At 40.6% G+C, this 22,417-nt stretch overlaps 2 protein-coding genes and 1 pseudogene across 9 annotated transcripts in view; 2 read left to right on the forward strand and 1 right to left on the reverse strand.

Annotated features, from left to right (window-relative positions):
* Positions 1–20,394, forward strand: part of CTTNBP2NL (CTTNBP2 N-terminal like) — a 45,849-nt gene extending 25,455 nt beyond the window's left edge. For all 6 annotated transcript variants that reach the window (XM_033092516.1, XM_033092511.1, XM_033092512.1 and 3 more), the window contains 3 exons: positions 10,364–10,594; positions 13,935–14,042; positions 15,044–20,394. In XM_033092516.1, the coding sequence (XP_032948407.1) occupies positions 10,364–10,594; positions 13,935–14,042; positions 15,044–16,525 (1,821 nt within the window). In that variant the 3' untranslated portion in view covers positions 16,526–20,394. The remainder of the gene's footprint in view (positions 1–10,363; positions 10,595–13,934; positions 14,043–15,043) is intronic.
* Positions 1–22,417, reverse strand: part of ST7L (suppression of tumorigenicity 7 like) — a 148,837-nt gene that overhangs the window by 19,344 nt on the left and 107,076 nt on the right. Inside the window, exon 15 of one of the 3 annotated variants that reach the window (XR_004421537.1) lies at positions 7,490–7,579. Coding sequence is in view for 1 of the 3 variants with exons in the window: in XM_033092520.1 (XP_032948411.1) it covers positions 7,556–7,579 (24 nt within the window). In the remaining 2 variants the exon portion in view is untranslated. Of the gene's footprint in view, positions 1–7,188; positions 7,580–22,417 lie in introns of those variants that run through there. The other 2 variants (XR_004421539.1, XM_033092520.1) reach the window with 2 other exon arrangements.
* On the forward strand, positions 7,636–8,324 carry LOC117014523 (60S ribosomal protein L17-like; annotated as a pseudogene).

Raw genomic sequence — 22,417 nt, forward strand, 5'->3', positions numbered from 1 at the left:
TACAAAAACTACTGTTTCCCAGACTTTTCAGCTAAGGATCTCTATGGGCATGTCTAAATTACACGTCTTATCTCTGTCTTTCAGAATGTATTTACTTATCCCCCATTTCTCCAGTGTTTTTGTTTTTGGCTTTCATAAAATCATCATTCCCCCTCTCTGTTTGCTTTCCAAATTGATAACTCTGAGTTCTTTTCCCTTTAAAAGCTTCCTTTCAGTCTCCTGTCCTTTCTTTCCTGGCAGTATCCTCCATCAATGGGACAAATGACTAACTTCTGCCTATCAGACCCAGAAATCATTCAAGGAAAAAGAATGCTGAAACACAGTCTTAGAGGCTTAGAAGAAAGCCAGTTTTCCTGTCCCTCATGAGATTAAAATGGGAAAGGGGTCTTGGTTATCCCATTCTTGTCTTTGGGGACATGTAAACTTTCCTAGTGGTGTTGCCACCCTTTAGAATAAAAAGGAAGAGCTCATATATCTTCTAACAGAGATATCTCCTGCTCTTCTGATCCATGCATATTCTAATCCCCTTCAGTATGCTGTTATTCTGAAGATAAGGGATAAGATAATTCATTGGAATTAACAGTAGCAGTGGCCAACTTTCGCACATGCTCACCATATATTCAGGGCCTTACTGTAGCAATGGACATTGCCAGTTCACATTTAAAATTACCATCAAGCACCCCACAATGCACTTAGGCTACGAGTATAAGCCACCTTTTACTTTTGAGTCTTAGCTTCTTTACCCCTCTTCCCATTCTGTTCTCTACAAACAAAAACTATCCTTCTCTAATTTGAGTCCCAGTCCACCTGTGTGACTGCAGGTTGAAACCGAGTAGCTAGCTAGCTAGCTACGTCTACAGAAGGCTGCAGTGGCAATAGGAATTATTGCCACCTTTCTAGCTTCTGGCTGGTGACAGGGCTTGTTCTCATACTATGTCATCATAGATATTTTGTTCTACCTTTTGTTATTAGGATGTACAAATCAGCGTGTCCTGGCTTCCGTTTGCCTGCCCTGACATCTTGCTCGCACCATGGTGTGGCTCTCAAACCATACTGGTCCCCTTTTTTCATTCTACCCTGTCTCTACATACCCCCTACACTCTCCTCTACCCCAACGAACTTCTTTTTCCTATTTGCTTAATAAACTTCTAAATACGAACACTTTCTACTTCTCAGCCAGGCTAACGCCCCTCTTCCTTACATTTGAGTACCTTGTTTCTTACCATGTTTCCTTGTAATATCAGTCTGTGTTGTAATTTAAGAACTTTGCTTGGAACAAGTTTTTAGGTTAAGACCCACCCCACAATCATACACCTCCTTCCATAGAATCCTGATTACAGGAAGAAGAAGATATCCTTTCACATCCTATTTAGCGAGCTCTTTTTTAATAATTTAACCTTGAAGTTAGTTACCGTTAATACATCGAGAGTGAAAAGAGCCTGAGCACATCTCTAAAAAAGGAAGTTTTTCAAGTTCATGGCTACTTAAAGTAGCTAGCACACACAGTGTGCAGGCTGGATCTCTTTGTATAATACTTCAGAGACAGTTTTCGGGTTGTGTACCCCCTCAACCTTGTGCTATTTCCTGTGATTCATTAAATTGCTGATAGTCTCATTTATCTACCAGAACCCGCCCACTTCCAGGGTTGGCCTTTTCCTTCCTATTCGCTATGAGGGTAAGGTCTGAGTCTTAGAAAGTTCTGATCAAACAAACTGTCCTCGGTGTTCCTCTAAACAGTAATGATATTGTTTAGGAAACATTTAATGAGCAGAGGCAACTTGTTTATTTCTGCTGTTAGGCCTTAAACTTGTCTGGCAAATGTTCAGCTCCTTGAGAGCAGGGGACTGCGTCTTACTTAGTCAACTCTGTGTACCGCTATCATCCCCACGTGGCTTAGCATATATAAACCCCAGCAAACTAAGTGTTTATTAATCAAAGCATTCAAAGCATGTGCCCCTGTGAATCATCCGCAATCCAGAAAAATTTCCCAGACTTCTCTAGTGCTATTTTTGGTTGTGTAACCCTGATAACAGAGATTTTTTTTTTTTTTTACACATTTTATATATTTGATATTAGGCTAAACTTCTCTTGGTTTGTAGACTTTTAGAACATTTGTTAGAACTTTTAGAACATTTATTTGTTAAAATAAAACAATAATACTGATTCCTTATCACTTTTAGAATGTACATATTTATTATAGCTTAAACTGTTTTAAAATCATGGATTCAGGAGTCAGACTTGTTGGATTCTTCACTCTATTCTAGTGTTTTCCAAACTTACTTGACAGGAACTTATTTTACTATAAAGTCAATAGTAAAAAAAATAGACTTTATGTTGTTACCCAGGGAACACACACCTGTATGCCAGAAGAAAAATTTCTCAAAACAGTGCTTGCCTTACAACATTCAAAGCTCTACGATGTTTTCTATTGTTCTATTCATTTTTAAGCTATTTATCGAGACCTACTAAATTAAAATTCATTCTTACAAAGTCCTGGGGAATATCTTTTATGTATTACTCATTCAGCTAACAGATTTAGTACATACATATACCATTTACTGTTCTCCATGACTCAATTGTTTTTGTGACCTTGGGAAAGCCACATGTTGATTAATGTTCAGTTTCTCCTGTAAAATGGAGATGTAGTGATGTCTACCTCACAAATAAGGAATGTTTGTTAAATCAGATTAGATATCTAAAACACTGAGCACACTACTTGGCAGGTGAGAATCAGTCCAGTGTTAGGGCCTCCTTTGTCGTTTCTGCTGCTGTTATTATTTTTTAAATTATTTTGGTTTGAACTTCCCGTATTTCTGAAATACTACATACGAAGCATATATTACATATAACTTAACTTTCCCTTTAATTCATTATATTTTTTTTAATTCATTATATATTTTTAAACTCTATAATTTAGATATAATTTCTAAACTATATAATTATAAACTATATAATTTAGATATAATTTAGATATAGCACAATGTGTAGATCTTAAGTGGTCAGTTCAGTAAGTTTTGACAAATGCACACATCTATTTGACCTTCACTCCTATCAAGAAATAAACATTCTCATCACACCAAAAAGTTATTTTTGTGCCCCTTCCTGGTCAGTTGTCCCCCTGCACCCAGAGACAACTACTATTCTGATGTTTTTCACCATAGATTAGTTTTGCCTGTTAGATAGAATACAATCACATGGAATGTAATCTTTCATGTCTTGCACTTTTTTGCCCCCAGCATAATGATTTTCAGGTTCATCAGTAACATTGTATATATTAGTAATTCATTCTTTTTCATTGCTGAATAGTATTCCATTATATGAATGCATCATTTTATTTATCTGTTCTCTTGTTGATTGATATTTAATTGTTTTCAGTTGGAGCTATTATGACTAAAGCTGCTATGGACAAGTGTGTAAAAGTCTTTTTGTAGATATATGTTTTCATTTCTTTTGGATATATACTTAGAAGCGGAATTGCAAATAGGCATTTTTCTAATTTAATGAGAAACTTTCAGGTTAATTTCTAAAGTAGTTACACCATTTGTACTCTCACCAGCAAGCAATATGTGAGTGTTCTAGTTGATCCATATCTTTTCCAACATTTGATATTGTCAGCCTTTAATTTTAGCCTTTCTAGTGTCTGGATAGTGGTATCTTATTATTGTTTAAATTTGCATCTCCCTGTGCCTTTTGTCCATTCATATTTTATCTTTAGGTCTGTGATCCATCCCTGTTTTTTGTATATGGTACAAGGGAGTTGTTGACTCCCACATTTTGAGAGATTAGGGTCTAATGCATTATTAAAAATTATACTTTAAAATCCTTAATTTATGTTCAGAGCATTAATTTGTTCAGGTCTTGTTGAATCCCTTTACACGTTTTCTTCCCAATGTCAAAAAGTTTTTATGTAGATCCAGTCCAGAATGTATGTGTAACTTGTTTCAACCACATACATAGACCAAAAAACTCCAACACATTTATTTCAATTTTACCAGAACTTTTCACAGGACTCTTTGGAATCTGACTGTTGAAGCAGCTACATTTTGGTGTTTACCCATATTCTTTTTCTATCAACAAGGAGCTCACTAGCTACAAGTACCACACTTGTAGCTATTTGTACTAAACTTACCATTTTTAGTCTTCAAAAGAATTTAGTACACTTTAGTCAAATAATAATAAATGATTGTCTGTCCTTATGTAAATACTTGCTTTTATAAATATCTGTGGTTCCAAAAGGAATCTTTGAAGCTCATTCTACTTCAAAGTCAGTTTGCAAAATGTATAAATTGATATTACCTTAAGTGATTATACTAAGTAAAATGTTTTACTAAATGCAAAATAAAATACTGATCTCACAAAAATGATGAGAGTAAGGAAGGCTGAGACATTAGGAAGGAGGCTAGAAAGTAAACATCTGTTAAGTGTCTTGGGCTTAAGGCAAAATACAGGATATAGGTAGAAGAAAGATGTGTGGAAAGTGCTTCTTCCTTTGAGTGTCTTACAATTTAACCAGGAAGAAAAAAAAGATAAATGGGAAATGCTTAATCATAATTGAAGACGTAAATACTAATTGACCACCTTACATAGAATTCAGGACTAATTGCTAAATGAATAGATACTGTTATTGGTTATCCAGATTCCCAATATTTTTAATGATGTATTACTTTGGAGTTTTCTGGGAATTGGTGAGTTTCGTTTTGTTTTTAATGAAGATTTCCTGGCACAATCCAATTTTATGGAATCTTAAATCTGCAGGGATGGGTTTAATCATTGGGTCTAAAATAAAGGAAAACCTATATTCTGAACTTGGTTATTAAATTCATATTTATAGTAAGTACTATAGGAAGCATTTTACATTACTCATTTAATTCTTACAATAAATCTATAAGGAGGTTGTTACCCTCATTTTATAGGTGAGGAATCTGAGGCACAGAGAAGTTAGTGGAATTGCTGAAGGTGACACAAATAGAAAGTAGTAGAGCCAAGATACAATCCTAGTCCTGTTAGATTCTAGAGCCAAAACTTACTAAAGAAAATAAACATATGGAGAAGGCTAGATTTGAGAATATAGCATTTATGGTTAAGTGGAAGGAGCACTGGGTTATCGAATAATATATTAGAAATTTTTTTTAAATCATGAAAACTTTCGCTCTTGACTCCCATGTTAAATTTTGTACCATTTTTCAAAAATTAAAGTTTAATTCAAATGAGGCTAAATCCTCTTTTATCAATATTGTCAAACATTAAAATCTAGTTTTCTTTCAGCAAGTGAAAAGCAATTTCCAGAACAAAGGGTGTCCTTGTAATTTATCATCTTTATCCAGAATGGTTGCTTTATTTCCAGTTGCTTAGGGAGCTGTTTGTAATTTATCAAGGATTCCAGAGTGTAAATTACTTGTACATTATTAATAGATTCAATTTGTGTGTGAAAAGGACTCCTTTTAACATGCTTTTGGTAGTAGCATTAATAAAAACCATCTTGGAATCGTGTTCTTTTGTCTTTCTGATTTCTGGCATAGAGGTATTCAGATATTTTTAAAGGCACAAAGTTTTTATTGCTGATTCTTTTAAAAGTATCACTTCAGAATTGACAGTAAGTGGCAAAGATACATTCTAATCCAGTTATGGTACCGGCCTGAGTCTTGAAAATAAAACCTTGTACTTACATATAAACCCCCAATTCAGATGAGCCTTAATTCTTTACCTTTAGTTGTAGAACCACTTTTCACTTTGGTGATTATTATCCAGAGAATAAAGACACTGATTTCCTATTTTAAGGTTAAAATATATGTGTGCATATATGTATACGTACTATAATAGTATCCTATGTATATTATACTATTATTTAAATATCTTATTATACTATTGTGTATATTATATGAAATGTTGTATATAGAATAGTATAAATGCTGGGGAGGGGAGCGGACAGGTGACTGCTTCATATTTCTTTTTTAAAGTTTGTCGTAGCAAAGCTGAAATTTTAGAGAGCATGCATGGCAGACTCCAAAGATTTTATGTGATTTTGTTTTAAGCTTTCAATAGTGGTATATTTCATTCAGCTGTGACTGTAAAAATAAATGAGTAATAGATGACTAGTGTGTTTTGACTCCTGTAGTAATAACCCTATGTAATTGAATCTGTCTAACCAGCCGATTATTTTCCTGTTGTCTGAAATTAAAGATCATTATGTTTTCTGACAATGTAGGAATTTCTATTAAGGTGTCAATGAAGTGAACATAATGAAATTACAAGAAATTGTTTGGTTTTAGCTGTATTACTGCATTCCTTCCCCCAAAAGTCAAATCCAGATCATTTAAAATTTCTTATGAAATGGCTGAAATATCAGTAAAATATTAAAACAGGCTTGCCAGTTTTTCGTATAGGTACTTGTACTTGGTCTCTAAATTACAGCCAAGATGTAAATACTGGTAGCATATCTAGTCATTCACCTTGTGGAAGCCAGCCTCCAAGATGGCCCCCAGTAATCCCACCTCCCGACATTCACACCTTTATGTAGTCCCCACCCACATTTACCAGTGTTGGTCTGCGTTACCAGTAGGATACATCAGAAGTGATGGTCTGTCACTTCCAAGATTAAGTTATAAAAGATAGTGGGACTTCCATCTTGGTCAGTCAGTCTATCTCTATGTCTATCTCTGTCTCTTGCGTCACTTGCTCTGTGAGAAGCCAGCGCATGCAAGGAACCAAGCCCTGTGCCAACAGCCATGTAAGTAAGCTTGGAAACGGATCCACCAGCCCTAGTTATACCTTAAGCTGACTGCAGCCCTGGCCGACAGCTTGGCAATCTCATGAGACACTGAGCCAGAAAACACCCAGCTCAGCCCCTCCCAGATTCCTGGCCCTCAGAAACTATGAGATGAAAAAGAGTTTACTGTTTAAGCTGCTAAATTTGGGGGTAATTTGTTATGCAGGAGTAGATAACCAATATACACCTCTACAAAAAGTCTTCATTCTTCAAATCTTAACATCTATTTTTGGTTGTTCTTGTTGTCATTATTTGTGCTGTTAAACCTGTCATCCGTACAATTCACCTTACTGAGGCATTAAGTTGCTTGAAAAAATACCTTATTCTGTAGTCCATTTTCCAGTCCAGTGTTTGGTATAATGAATACAGACCTTGAATTCACTTTTCCCATACTTGGGCCCCGTGTTAGAATGCATTTAAAAGAATTATTTTGTGACAAAGAGCCTTTTTTAGATTATTCCACAGATTCTTTTCATTTACGTGCAAGGCAACCAATTTTGTATAACTTGTAATTACTATGCAAGTGATTATGGAATTACTGTGAAGTACTTCAAGAGAAAACAGACAGCTTAACAACTGTTCCCAGGGAAGTCTGAGACCTCACCAAACAAGCTCCTCTTCCATTACTCATAACTCAGTGATGCTTATTAATTATACATGATAATAACAGTGTGGGTTTTTAAAAGTCATATTTTTAAGGATTAGTTAACTATATACTCAAACCTGAGAGGCAGTTTCTCAGCAGATCTGATGTCAAGGTCATGAATTGTACTCCCAGCTCCTATTCTCCTATCCCACTTTCTCCATGGTGTTCTGAAAATGAAAAGGTCATAAAAATATCAGGTTTGGGGGAGGGTTGCCATATTAAAGCAATTTCAGTATCAATAATCATTCCCTTTACCATCACTAATCATGCAGAAATAGTAATCATGAATAAAAAGTGTGACAATTAAGAAAGTGGAATTTCACTGTCTCCATAAGTGGCCTGAGGTGACCTCTGAAAATGGTTCACTATTTGCATAACCCAGAGAACCCCACTAAATCACGTAAATCAAGAGGTTCAAATCTTCATGTTTATTTTAAGAACGCATGTGAAACTGCCCAGGCCATCACGGGTACGCATGTCTGAAAAGCCACCAAGTATCTAAAGGATGTCACATGACAGAAGCAATGTGTGCCATTCTGTCATTACAATGGTGGAGTTGGGAGGTGTGCCCAGGCCAAACAGTGGAGTTAGACACAGGGTCGGTGGCCCCAAAAGAGTGCAGAATTTTTGCTGCACATGCTTAAAAATGCAGAAAGGAATGCTGCACTTATGGGTTTAGATGCAGACTCTCTGGTCATTGAACACAGCCAGGTGAACAAAGCTCCCAAGATGCAATGCAAAACTTACAGAGCTCATCGGTGGGTTAACTCGTTCATGAGTTCTCCCTGCCACATTGAGGTGATGCTAACTGACAAATAGCAGATTGGTCCTAAACCAGAAAAGGAGTTTGCACGGAAGAAAAAGATCTCCCAGAAGAAACTGAAGAAACAAAAACTTATGGCCCAGGAGTAAATTCAGCATCAAATAAATGCAAATAAAAGTTAAAAAAAAAAAAAAGATGGAATTTCAACTTCTTAAAGAGGTTTTTTCTCTTATTTCTTTTAAGCATTTTTCTAAACATGGATTTGCCTTAGGATATTAATAGCTATAAATAGACACTCATTGAATCCTGGGTTATCAAGTTCATGTTTTTATACCTGAACTTAAAGAAACACGTTTTTGGTGAAAGGAAAACACTGATGAGTCCCATGTTGACAGTGTTGCTTTTTAAAAATGTAACTAAAAACTAGCTTTTTAAAAACTCTCATCATGATTTTTAAAATATTAATATAATAAAATACAAATAGCCATTTCAGGAATTGGTCTTGTCATTCTTCATTCTAAATGGACTAGAGCTTATTTTGAAATTTTACTGACAATTTTCTTTTTAATTTGGAGCTGAAAAAAAAGGTAAGATTCTCTCTTGTCTTTCAAATCCCTCTCCCCTTTAATTCGTGAGCGTTCGCGCGCGCGCGCACACACACACACAATAAAGTTAGAAAGATGGTTATCAGTAACTTAAAGGAACAAATGAATTTCATTCTTTCTATTTCCACTATATAAATTTTATCCAAATACTCCAGTAATGTCACCTTGCAGTGCAGACAGAAGTAAAACCTTGGGCTTCTAACTCTGCATTGCACATTTGCCAGTGGGCACCAACACAGATTTGTGGCATAGGCTTTGATTCCTGGGTCTTGAACTTGGACAGTCTATTAAAGAAAGAGGCATGAAATTTTCAGCACTAAAACATACTTCTATGTTAAATAAAACCCATTTTTGCTTTATTTTCTTGAGGGACTTTTTTTTTGTAAGCAGAGCCATTGATTTGTGAATTTCCCTTTTCAAATGGATTCCTATTTGTGGATAGTGGTTTAAAGAAAATATAGCTCCTAATTAAATACTCTTTCATTGATAAATGACAGTGGTTTTCATGTAGTACTTTGCTGTGGTTTTTGAGAAAGTTTCCTCAATGCTGTCTTAACACTTTTTTTTCTTGGTAAAATGTCTCAGGAGACTTGAATGTCTGTATAGTAACGTAATTGTTACTGTCACTGTTCACCTGCACGTAATATATGAGGCTCATATGAAGTAGCACTTCAGGTCCTTCCCAGCAGAGAGGAGAGAAGAGGGAAGCCTAAGAAAATCTTTCCCTTCCTGATCCTTAGCTTGGCACCAGACTTCAAGCACCAGCCTGCGTTCCCAGCTCACCTCTCACCCCCAAAGCTCACCACCCCTGACGCGACCGATAGGAGGATGGGAGGTAGCTAAACTGAGACTAGAAGAGAAGGGAGTGGAATTTGGCGGCAGATGGAAGAGATTTGGTCTGTGCTTCTTGTGAGTGCCTCTGCCCTCTTGACTCACCAACAACTGAGTGAAGTTCTGTATGTAGAAATCACAGGTAGTCCTCGATTATAAGTGAAAATGTTCAGCATCCTTATCTACAGCCACTTTTCAGGTTCTAAATACGTAAGCTCACAGAATTATGCTTAGCATATTTTAGAACTGCAAATGCCATAACACAGAAACAGAAGATCAGATGTACCTGTTGGTAACACAAGCATCATGAGCAGAGGCGGTCAGCATGGTGGCTGAGGACACAGACTGTAGAGCCAGGCTGCTTCGCTTTAAATCCCAGTCTGACCACTTGCTAGATCTATATCATCTGGAGCAAGTTACTGGGCCTCTCTAGTAGTTGTCTCAGCTACAAAATGGAGATGCTGGCACTACTTACAGGGTTGTGAAATTTAAATAAGTTAATGTCGGTATAAATGCGTAGGACAGTGTCTAAAACAGAGTTAGCTCTATGTAAGTATTTGTTCTTGCTAATATTAATATTATACTATGCCCCTATTCTGATGTTTCTATCTTCAGGTGGCCCCACTGGACTTGTAGTCAGCAGGCTATGTTCATACTAACCCCACCACCTTTAATGTAGAATTACTAGTAAATCCCCTCCTCCATAGTTTTCAAAAGCAGAATGCTCATTTTTTTTCCCCTCTCTTTTCCAGGCCCAACACAGAGATACTTTCATTGAAGAACGCTATGGAAAATATAATATCAGTGATCCTTTAATGGCTCTACAGAGAGACTTTGAAACACTGAAGGAGAAGAATGATGGCGAAAAGCAGCCAGTCTGCACAAACCCACTGTCTGTCCTCAAGGTGGTGATGAAGCAGTGCAAGAACATGCAGGAGCGCATGCTGTCCCAGCTGGCAGCTGCTGAGAGCAGGCACCGGAAGGTAGCCCCACGCCCCACCCCCAACCCTCGGTGGCTGGGCTACACACACTCCTCCAAAGACTTTGTAAATAATGCCTGATCCTTTCTCGTCAGCTGCCAGTTTTCACAGTAATTCAGTCGAGAGGTCCCACAGGTGTTAAAAAGCCCCTCAGCTTACCCAGGAGGCAGGGGATAGAAAAGAAAATACAGGTTATTCCAAATGTGAGATTTAGGGAGCGTGCCAGACACGTTCAAGACGGCATTCCTTCTGGGTATGACACTCCAAACGCCTGGTATGTTTTTTCAGCTCTCGATCATCCAAACTTTGGCAACAAACTGGGGTTTGACCAAGTTTGTAGCTGAACAGAGCGTTCTCTGTTTGCTTACTTAAGTGATAAATGGAAAGATTAACAGGTATTTGGGAAATGAGAGAGCGAGAATTTACCTGGCTATAAACATATAAGCCAATAGATTATTTTCATTTATTCCTAGTTTTGAGTTTCATTGCATTTTACTTCTCATGAAACCATAAACAGTCCATAGGGTTGTTTACCTTAAAGCTGTTCTACTCTACATAGTAGGAGTGTGTGTGTGTGTGTGTGTGTGTGTGTGTGTGTGTGTGTGTGTGTGTTTCCAAGTCTTCCAGCCCCTAGTTAGGAAAGCAGACCTGCGCTTTGCTCTACCTCATCTCATTGGAATTCTGGTGCTTGTGATTTTATTCCCAGTCTTGTCATTTACTGCTCAAAGTGGCCTGTAAAAGATGCTTGGCTAGAATCTGTATTTTTTTAAAAAACTATTGGTTAAGATTTATACCAACAAGAGGGGACATCCGCACAATTAGTGGGAAGCGTTTTATTCTGAAAGAATGGGTTAGCAGCTGCAGTTTGATGGACCTTAGTTTACTTTTATGGTTACCTGTATTAGAGAGCCGTCTGCTTACAACGCATCTGACAAATTGCTTAGGCTTACGTCTTGCCCATGATTTTTCTTTTCCTTCACCGAGTCCAAATGAAAGGCCAGAGTGGAGGTTCTGAACCATGGATGGGCCTCGGATGTTCTGTGACACCCCCCAACCACAAAAATGACAGAATGCCAAAAGTTGATGCATTTTGTAGAACATGAACATTTCCATAAACCTTTAATTGAATTCTCAAAATTGTCCAAGACCTAGAAAAGTTTAACCTCTGGTCTAGAATGAAATAACCTCAAGACATTTGTGCCCCCAATTTAAAAGGCGTCACGGGGCTCGAGTTAGGTGCCTGAGTGCTGCAGGGCTCTTACCTAACCCTGCAAGAAAATCCTTACGACATCCCTGTTTGGTGGGCAGCCCTTTCCCACCTCACACATGAAATAGTTGTGCTGCAGGGCGGGCTGGCTGGCATGCCCACGGAAGGAGTAGTGCGGGGATGATTTTTGGCTGTAGGTGATTGGGTAGAGGAAGAAGTTAAAAATCACTCAGAATTCTTTAATACTGTATTTCAGTGTAAGAGTCTTGAAATGTATGTATTTCAACTGCCTGTCTATCCTTGAGTATTTCATCAAAGTAGAGAACTGACTTTGTTAGAAATCACGTAGTACCTAATTGGGGTGCCTAGAGTCCCAGTGTGCCTGAGAGCGGCCCAGTGTGTGCCTCTCTCCCTGGCACAGGTATTAGCAATACCCCCTTGGACTCTCAGAAGTGTTGTGGTTTGAACAGTGAATCACATGGTTACTCTGCTTATTATGAAAAACAGAGTCCCCTGGTCCACCTCTTCCCATTCCCGCTCCTCCGTATTCAGGCAACCACTTTTTTCTATTAATCATTTATTTTGGTAGCTGGCTTCCATATTTCTAAATAATATGCTGTTCTCTTGCTTTATCAATTTTAAATACTTATATACCTTTTATTATAGATGTGGATTTCGTTCTTTTACAGCCCACCTCCCTTTCCTTTCCACCCCTACCATCTTCCCCAAACAAACATAATCCCCTTTCCTAACCCCCATTCTCTGTCATGTCTGCTCTTCCCAAGTCCTGAGCCTGTCTCATTCTCTATCTTCAGAGGATACACATCTGGCTTACGCCTGTGCAGTAGATGCCAGGCTGCTAACATTCTACGTATAGAAATAAAGTTGAGGAGACAAATAACTGCTGAAAAAGAGACTTTGAGCCGCCCCCTTGTTTTCTATTCCACATCTCACCTCTCCCCTGAAGGACATGCCACCTCCACCTACGATATCTCTTTGGGGCCAAGGGCAAAACAGCTTCCTTCCCCAGGCTAACATAGAAACCACTCCTCCAGCCTCATTTTTTCTTCAAAATGTTTTTAAATTCCTAGTCTGATGGTTTCTTTCTGTCTTTGTGGGTTTTTGTTCTCTTCATTCCATTCCTACAATTTCAGAGGGCCCTCGGGAAGGAAAGGAACTGATGTACCACCTTTAGCCAAAGCCAGTCTTTCCATTAAATTGAAAATTTACGTTTATTTTTTTTTAACCAGAAGGAAGTACACCAAAATGTTTTTATTTTTATATTTCAAGAGGAGTTTCATGTCTTAGAAAATTTTCCCTGTACATTCACAGAAATTGTTAGTAAGGAGAAACGATGAGAAATGGCCACTGGGATGGCAGTGCTGTGACCAGTGGTCTGGGCCCAGGCACGAGCTACTTAGCAATCCATTGCCATTTGGAATATTGTGCAGTTAGAGGCAGGATTATGTGGCAAATGTCCCTTTCAATTTGTATTCCATAAAATTGGGCTTATGCCTGGCACCAGGATAAGTGGAATGGGTAGGCAGGTTAATTAAAAGGCCGTGTGAAAAATCTCCACTTAAAAATCCCAATGGTCGAGCCTCTTTACGTGCAGGATGGAGTCAAGAGTCTTTCCACCTCTTCTCTAACTAGATACAAAATGTTATTAATTAAGCAAGGCACAGTTTGGATATCGCCCATCTGAAGGGTTTAATTTCAGGCCCGCGCTTTAGTGCCTCCAGTGATTTGAGCATTGAAGAGAGTACCTCGGCTTCCAGCCTTCCGTGGTCCTGTCTTGCTTCATCACAAACACCTGTCCCTTAGTGCCACCAAACTGACCTTCTGTTAATTCTCGGAAGCCTTCTCAGCACCTGCCGCTAATTAGTTGCTTTCTTACTTACATGCCATTCTGCGCACACCTCAATAAAGCATGTATCTTATTGTTTCTACCACAGCTTGCCTGTCCTTCACCATACTAGACGATATACTTGTCGCTCTGGCTGGGATTTATTTACTTAATCTATCTCTGGAACGCTCTTGGCTGCTTCGATAGGCACTTAGTACTTAATTGTATTATTATAAGTGTGATTCTTTGATGTTTGGAAATGACTTTTCTTTTTTTTTGATTCTTTAAAGGTGATCCTAGACCTTGAGGAAGAAAGGCAGAGGCACGCACAGGACACCGCAGAAGGAGATGACGTCACCTACATGCTAGAGAAGGAGAGAGAGCGGCTGACGCAACAGGTGATTAAGGTGGAGGGGTCCCCAGCAGCATTTGCCTAGAATAGCATTTCTCAGAGATTGTTCTGCAGGGTGTCAATTCGTGTTGCTCAAGAAACAGGGCTTTGTTGTCAGATAAGCCTGGGAATTACTGGATTAAACAAAGTTAAACAGGTTTCTAACTTCAATTTCTTAGACCCTTTAGTAGGAAAAAGCATGTTGTAAGTCTTCAAGGACAAGATGGGTATTCTTCGTTTAGCAAACCTGTGTTTTCATGAAATCTTTTTTTAACATAGATCGCTCACTGTGGGACTACCGTTTCATAGAACACCCTTTGGGGAACACTGACTTTGAGCAGTCAAACTTTTTTTTGACTCCAGTAAGAAATGCATTTTACATCACACAGGCCTGAAACAAAAATCTCATGAAATCATACATAACCCTTACTGTTTCCAATACTCACTGATGTTTTCTGTTTTGTTTTTTAAAAGTTCTGGTCATGACTCACTACATTGGTTTCCCGATCCATTAATGGGTCTCAAAGTTTAAAAAATACCGACTAAAAGGCTTCCTTTAAATGGGGTTGGGATGACGATGAAAACAGACTGCCATTTGTTTGTTTTTAAGACCAGAATTATTACTGAAGCTTTAAAGGTTTTGTTTTTAGCAGCACTCATCACAAAATCTGGTTTCTATGGCTTTCTGTTTTGCTTGGTTCTACTGCTACATACTCTCCACACACCTAAAACACAAGGATGGTTCATCTTCCCACTAATAACCCTGAGACTATATAAGAACTAGAAGAGCTTCCTAAATCATCAAAGAAAGATTAAATGATAATGTGTACATTTTTGTGGCAGGTGTCCTAATATTTGCTCTAAGCACATGGCATACACGACGATCCTGTGTGCCAGGAACAGTTAGTTAGCCAGGGCACTCTCCTTACAGTAGTTTTTCAATATATCTCTGTTGTTTTACTCTAATCAAGATGTGTGGTGGCATTTTTTGTTGTCATTGTTTTCTAGTTGGAATTTGAAAAATCCCAAGTAAAAAAGTTTGAAAAAGAGCAGAAGAAGCTCTCCAGTCAGCTGGAAGAGGAGCGTTCCCGCCACAAGCAGCTGTCCTCCATGCTGGTACTTGAGTGCAAGAAAGCCACCAGCAAGGCAGCCGAGGAGGGACAGAAGGCCGGAGAGCTGAGCCTGAAACTGGAGAAGGAGAGGAGCCGGGTGAGTAAGCTGGAGGAAGAGCTGGCAGCTGAGAGGAAGCGTGGCTTACAGACCGAGGCCCAGGTGGAGAAGCAGTTGTCGGAGTTTGATATCGAAAGAGAACAACTGAGAGCAAAACTGAACCGAGAAGAGAACCGGACCAGAACCTTGAAAGAAGAGATGGAAAGTTTGAAGAAGATAGTGAAGGACCTAGAAGCTTCTCACCAGCCTAGTAGTCCTACTGAGCAGCCGAAGAAACCGGTAACCGTGTCTAAAGGCACACTGACCGAGCTTCCCGTGCTCGTGTCTGTATTCTGCCAAACGGAGAGTTCTCAGGCAGAAAGAGCCCATGCAAGCAACGTAGCCAAGGCGACAAGTACTGGGCTGCCTGGTCCCACCACGCCTACATACTCCTATGCAAAGACCAATGGCCATTTTGACCCAGAGATACAAACTACCAAGGAGTTGGTTACAGGCAGCAGTGTAGAAAACCAAGTGCCTCCACGAGAGAAATCTGTGGCATTGGCCCAAGAGAAAACAGTGGAGAATGGCGGTTCTCCGGTGGGAATGGAGAGTCCTGTGCCAATGCCCGGTCACCTGCCTTCTAGTGCGAGCTCACTGTCTCCCTGCAGCACTGCCTCCTCCTCTCTCTCGTCTTCTCCTTGCTCTTCCCCAGTACTAACTAAGCGTTTATTGGGGTCATCAGCCAGCAGCCCCGGCTACCAGTCATCCTACCAAGTAGGGATCAACCAGCGGTTCCATGCAGCTCGGCACAAATTTCAATCCCAAGCAGATCAGGACCAACAAGCCAGTGGCCTGCAGAGCCCTCCATCCAGGGATCTGTCCCCCACCCTCATAGACAACTCTGCCGCCAAGCAGCTGGCCCGAAACACGGTCACTCAGGTGCTCTCCAGATTCACCAGCCAACAAGGGCCAATCAAGCCCGTCTCTCCCAACAGCTCTCCCTTTGGCACAGACTATCGCAATCTGGCCAACACTGCCAACCCAAGAGGTGACACCAGCCATTCACCCACTCCAGGGAAAGTGTCCAGCCCTCTGAGTCCCCTGTCTCCAGGGATCAAGTCTCCTACCATCCCCAGAGCTGAGAGAGGAAACCCCCCACCCATCCCACCCAAAAAACCTGGCCTCACTCCTTCTCCATCCACTACCACCCCACTGACCAAAATTCATTCCCAGGCGTCCTCTTTGACCACCACAGAAGACCTTGCGAGCAGCTGCTCTTCGAATGCCGTCGTCGCCAACGGCAAGGACGTTGAGATACTTCTGCCGACCAGCAGCTAGTCCCTAGGAGGGGGGCTCCACATTTGACATTCCATCAGATTTCGTCCAAGAGCTCAGAGTCAAACATTGAGTCAGATCATGTTATTTATTTTGATAGTAGCTGAAATCATCTGTATAATACATTTAGTGTATTACACCTTTTTGTATTTTTTTAAGTAGAAACTGAGTAGTGTGGATTTTTATGACTCACCTCTTTGTACTATAAAGCTAGACGGGCACCTCAAAGATGTCTCAAGCTCAGCAGGCACCATTGTGTTGTGATGAAGAAAGCTAATTGATTACCAGGTGGTGACTTGCTGTCTATTTGGGGACTAGAATCACTCGACACTCATTTTGAATTATGCAGAAGTGGTTCATGCGGATTTTTATTCCAGATCCAGACAAACATGTTTTAAAAAGTGCCTGAAATAAGACTGCCACGTGAATGTGATTCTGCAGCAAAAACACAAAACAGCTCGTTTAGTTGCAGAAAATGAGATCCTCTGAATTCTGAATGTTAAAAACCAACTCTGCTTTTTAATCCTCTCTTACTGTTTTTAATGCTACAAGCTTTGTGTTCAGAAACAAGGCTGCCTAAGTAGAATGGGAATCCTAAAGGTCGAGTGAACTTACAACAAAGCTGAACTTTGTAGAACCCGTGAGAAACCCTCCTGAGCATTAAGCAGCTGGGTGCTGACTTTCTTGTACTTTTGAAAAAATAAGTCACTCCCAGTCTCCTGCATAAATTCTTGACTAGAACGAAATCACATCTCCATTCAAAACAACTGTCTTCAGGCATCTACTGTTGAGTAAGGAACTTGTGATTCCAATCACTATTACTTGAATAGGAACTGTTTACTCATTCTGTATAAAAGTTTTGCAACAGAATGAGATCTTTATTCTGTAAACAAAAAGCAATAACTTAAAATTCACTCTCTTTGTAATAGTATAAGTCAGAATTACATAGGTTTTACCAAATTGTTACACTTATCCTCCAAGCTGCCAGCACTTGGTGTCTGTATGTGTGGAACCAAATTAACTTTTGTCTAAATGGAAGTATACATATGTCTGTATAGATACACACCCCTTTACATGTTTAACATACACCCACTTAACACACAACCATTAGTGTAATTATATCTTTGGAATTTGCAATATAGCATAAAGGATGAGTGGAAATGCGTGTTAAGATTACCTACCAAAGCAACTAGATGTGGCTGGGACCCAGTCAATCAAAGGTGGAATCCTGTCCCCAAGGAGGTAGGGGAATTCCAGATGAAGGCAGGTCTTCAGCATCATAAAAAGGCTGAGCCAAACCAACCCCAGTGTCACAGAACTCAGTTGGCCATGTAAATGAGTGAAACAGGTCACTCAGTTGCGTGTGAGACAGCTGGGACTGTAGGGACTAGCAAACCAAATGCCCAAGCCCTGTTTCAAAGGTCCTCCCCTGTTCAGCTCCAGCTGCTTGCTGCCGTTCAAGAATGCCAGACCTGGCTTACCAGCTCCTCAGATTTTTATGAAATCCAGACTTTCATGAGAAACATTCTCATTTTTAAATATCAAGACCTGATTCAAAAAAAAAAAAAAATTTAAACACTTCTGCGGATGGATTTCATCCACAAGCTACCAAGTTGCAACCTCTTCCATTCTAGAAACTTCTGCCATTTCCATCATAGCACGTTTGTGAAAATTAAAGCCTCCAGACTTTCCAACTTGCAGGCTAATAGGGCCAACAAAGTCCATAAAATATCATTGAAGCAGGACCTGGTTTGCACCCCCACGGTAGAGGCCTGTCGGTGTCCCTGGCCTCACCTTTCCTTGACCTACCTATAACTTAACAATAGATCAACTCCCTGTGGCTGGAGCACAGAATGTCCCCTGCCCCATCCTGTTCCCTGTTTTAGAAAATTACCCTGAAACTTATGATTAATACCCTTAGGCTTATTGATCACAATCTCTATGGTCCAGCATTCTTTCCAGGCTCCTGTCATTGTTGCTGGGTTGCTGATGCCACAGAGAGCCATGCAGACCCCGGAACCCCCAGTAGCCTCTGGAGGAACGCCCAGGTTTTCCCTTCAATACACGGAGCCGGTCTGAGAATGTGAAGGTGTCAACCCGCTGCTTCTCAGACCACCGGTGCTCTGATAATAAACACTTACTCTATGGCCCAACTCCTGTGTGGGTCTATTGGCTGAGTGGTGCAGGCAGCACGAGCCCCGGACTCGGTCGGCCTCTGGTTTCATAATAACTATCTCCCTCTTCCAAACAAGACTGCCACAGCCTGCTCCAACATGGTGGTTATGGGATTTGTGGCCACAGGGATGGAGAGGCCTTGGGGTCCTCACATACATTCTAGCCAACATCTATCCAGCAACCCCTGACGTCCTCCTGTCATTTAAATCTATTTCTTAATCCAGTGTCCTCGAGTCAGTGGAGGGAAGGCGTGATGGAAATTAATGTCGACGTCACAATGAAGTATATTGGTGTCTCCACAGCTTATAGTTAGATTAAGGCAATACCATCAAAAAGTAAAAACTAGTAATGCCCCAGAGAGTCTACCAAATGATGAAGGGGACATCTTAAACTGTCCAAAGCAATCATGCACTGAACTTGATTCCCATGCAAAGCCAAATGAATGGTGTTGAAATAGTAGCAGGACTTTGTAAACGGGAGGGGGGCCACAGTCCGTGTTTGTTCTTACCTCTCTTGCTTTAAATGGTAATCTTAAAAGTTGCATTGTGCTCTTCCTTTGTTTTGGCATAGATAACTATATATAGAGAGAGATACTATAAGGAGGTTTATTTCTTAGGAAGTGCACTAAATAATGTATTTCTTTTACAGTGTAATATGGGGGTGGGGAAATGAAAAAGAAAGGTGTATTTTTGCTAGTTGCCTATCTTCTGAGATAAATAAGCACAATACTGCAATGGATCCAATAATCCAGTTAGGTATTATAGATTAGTATTTAAGTTGACTGTAGATCGTGTGTGTGCTAAGTAAAAGTTCCATGATTCACAGTTTTGGTGTTAAGCCATGTTGTGAAAGAGAAGTTACTGGTCAACACGTTGTAATGATGTGCAACACGTAACACAAGCATTAACTTGTTGTTAACATTTGTAAAGCAAATTCACCGTGCAGAAGCCTTCATCCATTTTTATAGCAGATTACATTAAAACAAGTTAAATCATACTGTCTGGGGGAAAAATAGTCTTGTTTGTACAAAGTGAAGAATGTTGCACAAGAGGGCCTGATTTGTTGGAGAAGGAGCAAGTGGTGTGGAGGGAGCATTTGTTGGAGCCTCTAAAAACCAAACGAAGTCAGTGCCCCATGCAGGTCAGACCCCACACGGAGCTGGGACATTGCTTTTCTTTAGAACCTTTGAGCTGAAAGGAGCCTTCGCAATATCCAGTCTAATTTTTAAACCACATGGGGGTTTGGACCTTTTGAGAATCTAAGAAGAGCTAGAGTATCCCCAGAAAAGTGGATACCATGTTTCCCCAAAAATAAGACCAGATCTTATATTAATTTTAGCTCCAAAAGACGCATTAGGGCATATGTTCAAGGGATGTCATCCTGAAAAATCATGCTAGGGCTTATTTTCCAGTTAGGTCTTATTTTCGGGGAAACGCGGTATGCTTATATGTAAATGTGGTTGATGGCTTCTGGGGGAGCCGCTGTGACAAGGATTGCTGCTCTGGGTCTGCCCGCATTTTACGAATGACTAATGCGTCCCTTGTCTCCTAGTCAGGTGCTGTCGCTGATTCATTGTTAGTAAATGCAAGTTATAGCCAGACATAAGCACTTGAAAATCCTTTAATGTACAGAAAGATGTTCCAACAGTGTGGATGTTTACACATCTTAATTTTCCAGCATTTAAGCCAATTAATGATCATTTCAGCAAACACTGGGTTATCCGTTTTCCTGAAAGCCTCAAGGTTAGCAATGCTGCCTTGTCTGTCTGTGTGGGTGTGTGTGTAAATTCTCAGGAGCGCTTCAGATGCTTAGTCCTTGAAACAATTTCAAATGTCTTTTAAAACGCAGGCTTCAAAATAGGATGTGTTTTCATACCGATGAGTCAGGTGGACAATAAGCATTGTTCCGCAGGAGTCATTTTAATGTAATTAAAACTAGTTGAGAAAACCTGAGAGCCTGTATCCAGCTATCTGCTTGCATTCCAATGACCAATTCATTGGTAAAAGCAGAGGCGAAAGGAGATGAAAATGGTTCTCAGACTTTATTGTGCTTCACTATAAGCGGGGAAGCCTGCTAAAAATAAGGATTCCTGGGGATTGGGCCTGGGGCCGCTGACGCAGGTATTCTGAGGATCACCTTTTGAGAAATGTGCCTTGGAGCCCTCATCAGTTCTTTCACAAGACCGTGTTATTTGCCTCTGACCTAAGGAAATGTCTGAACTCCTGAATCTGGTTTGCCAGAAGGTCAGAGATAGAGTCGAGAGTGAGCACCGGTCAGTCCATGTTATCTTACTGGTACGTGCTGTGAAGTCCTATGAGCCCCTTGTGTGGGTGAGGTCGTTGAGGACCAGAAATTTGTACACGGGCCCTTAGAAGTGACAGGGCCTGGACATAAACCCCAGTGCTTTGTTTGCTCTTTCCAGTGCCTGTGTTTCCCAAGAGTGAACGACTTCCTGAGTCGTTTGTTATGCTAACTCCAGGCCCCCTGGAGGTTCTGATTCTGCAGACGGTGGGGCTCTAGATAATTGCCAGGGCAGTCTTAGGATGGAGCAGGTTTAAACCCTACAGGACACCCCCACCCTCAGGAGTGGATTATCAGACCTAACCGAGGAGACCTTTATCAGGTCAGAGAAACTGAACAGCAAAACATCTTATTCCCCTCAAGCAACAGATGTTTCAGATGAGACAGAAACCAAGGTAACTATTATGGAAAACAAGTTTTGTGTTCCCTGCCCTTGGGGTCCTCAGTCTAGTTGGGAGAAACAAAATGTTAACACAAAAAGTTAACAGACAACTGAATAACACAAATGGGGTTCAGGTGTCATATGGGGTTATTGAAGGTGGTTCTGGCAAAAGCGCTGGTAGAATTGAGGTGGCACAGGGTGTCGTGGCTCTGTCCACACCACTGAAATGGTGGTCTCTGAGAAATTCCTGGAGTGTCACAATAAGATTGGCCTTATCCCTGGGGAGTCACCTACTTAATTTGTCCTACTCACTAACAACATGGTGGGCAGCCAGGTCCCCTTCAGGAACAAAGGATTGATTGCCCTAGCTGGTGACAGTGAACTCCCCACGGCCAGAAGCCCCTTCTAGAAATTGCCTTAACTGAACGAAATCAGTTTGACCAAGGTCACACCTCTTTCCATGGGCAGTTCATATCCAAAGACGGATGGACATGGAGTATAAAGATCTGCCCCCCTTGTCCCTAATCCAGGGAACTCAGAAGGGTCTTCCCAGCTTCAACCCCCTGTAGGATTGGCTGAGCTGCGACTCAGCTTCTTCCCTTCTTCTTCCTCCCATCTCTCCCCGCCCTTCCTTCCCGTGGATTCCAAGGGTACGGCCTGATAAACCTGCATCTTAATGTCCACCCAGGGACTGTGCTCTCTGGGTCATGATTAAGTCCTCTAAAGGAGGGTCCACACATTTCCTTAGTAATTTAATCAACACAACTCTTTTAGTCAGAGGCAAGTTACTCCTACTGGACCGACCCACAGTCCTACAGCAGAGCAGGGCTGAGACTCAGCGGCACAGCTGGAATTCAGTCCTTTATTCCATTGGCCCGCAAGTCCATGGTCCTGCCACTGGCCATACTAGAGTCAAAATGATGGTGTAACACATCTGGGGAGTTTTGAATATTAGCTTCTTGTCAGTAACATAACTAAGAATGAATCCACTAGTTAGTTAGCTTTTGGGACTCAGCCAGGAGCAGGGCACTGAGGAC

This window comes from Rhinolophus ferrumequinum, chromosome 22 (assembly GCF_004115265.2).
Source record: "Rhinolophus ferrumequinum isolate MPI-CBG mRhiFer1 chromosome 22, mRhiFer1_v1.p, whole genome shotgun sequence".
Taxonomy (NCBI): Eukaryota; Metazoa; Chordata; class Mammalia; order Chiroptera; family Rhinolophidae; genus Rhinolophus; species Rhinolophus ferrumequinum.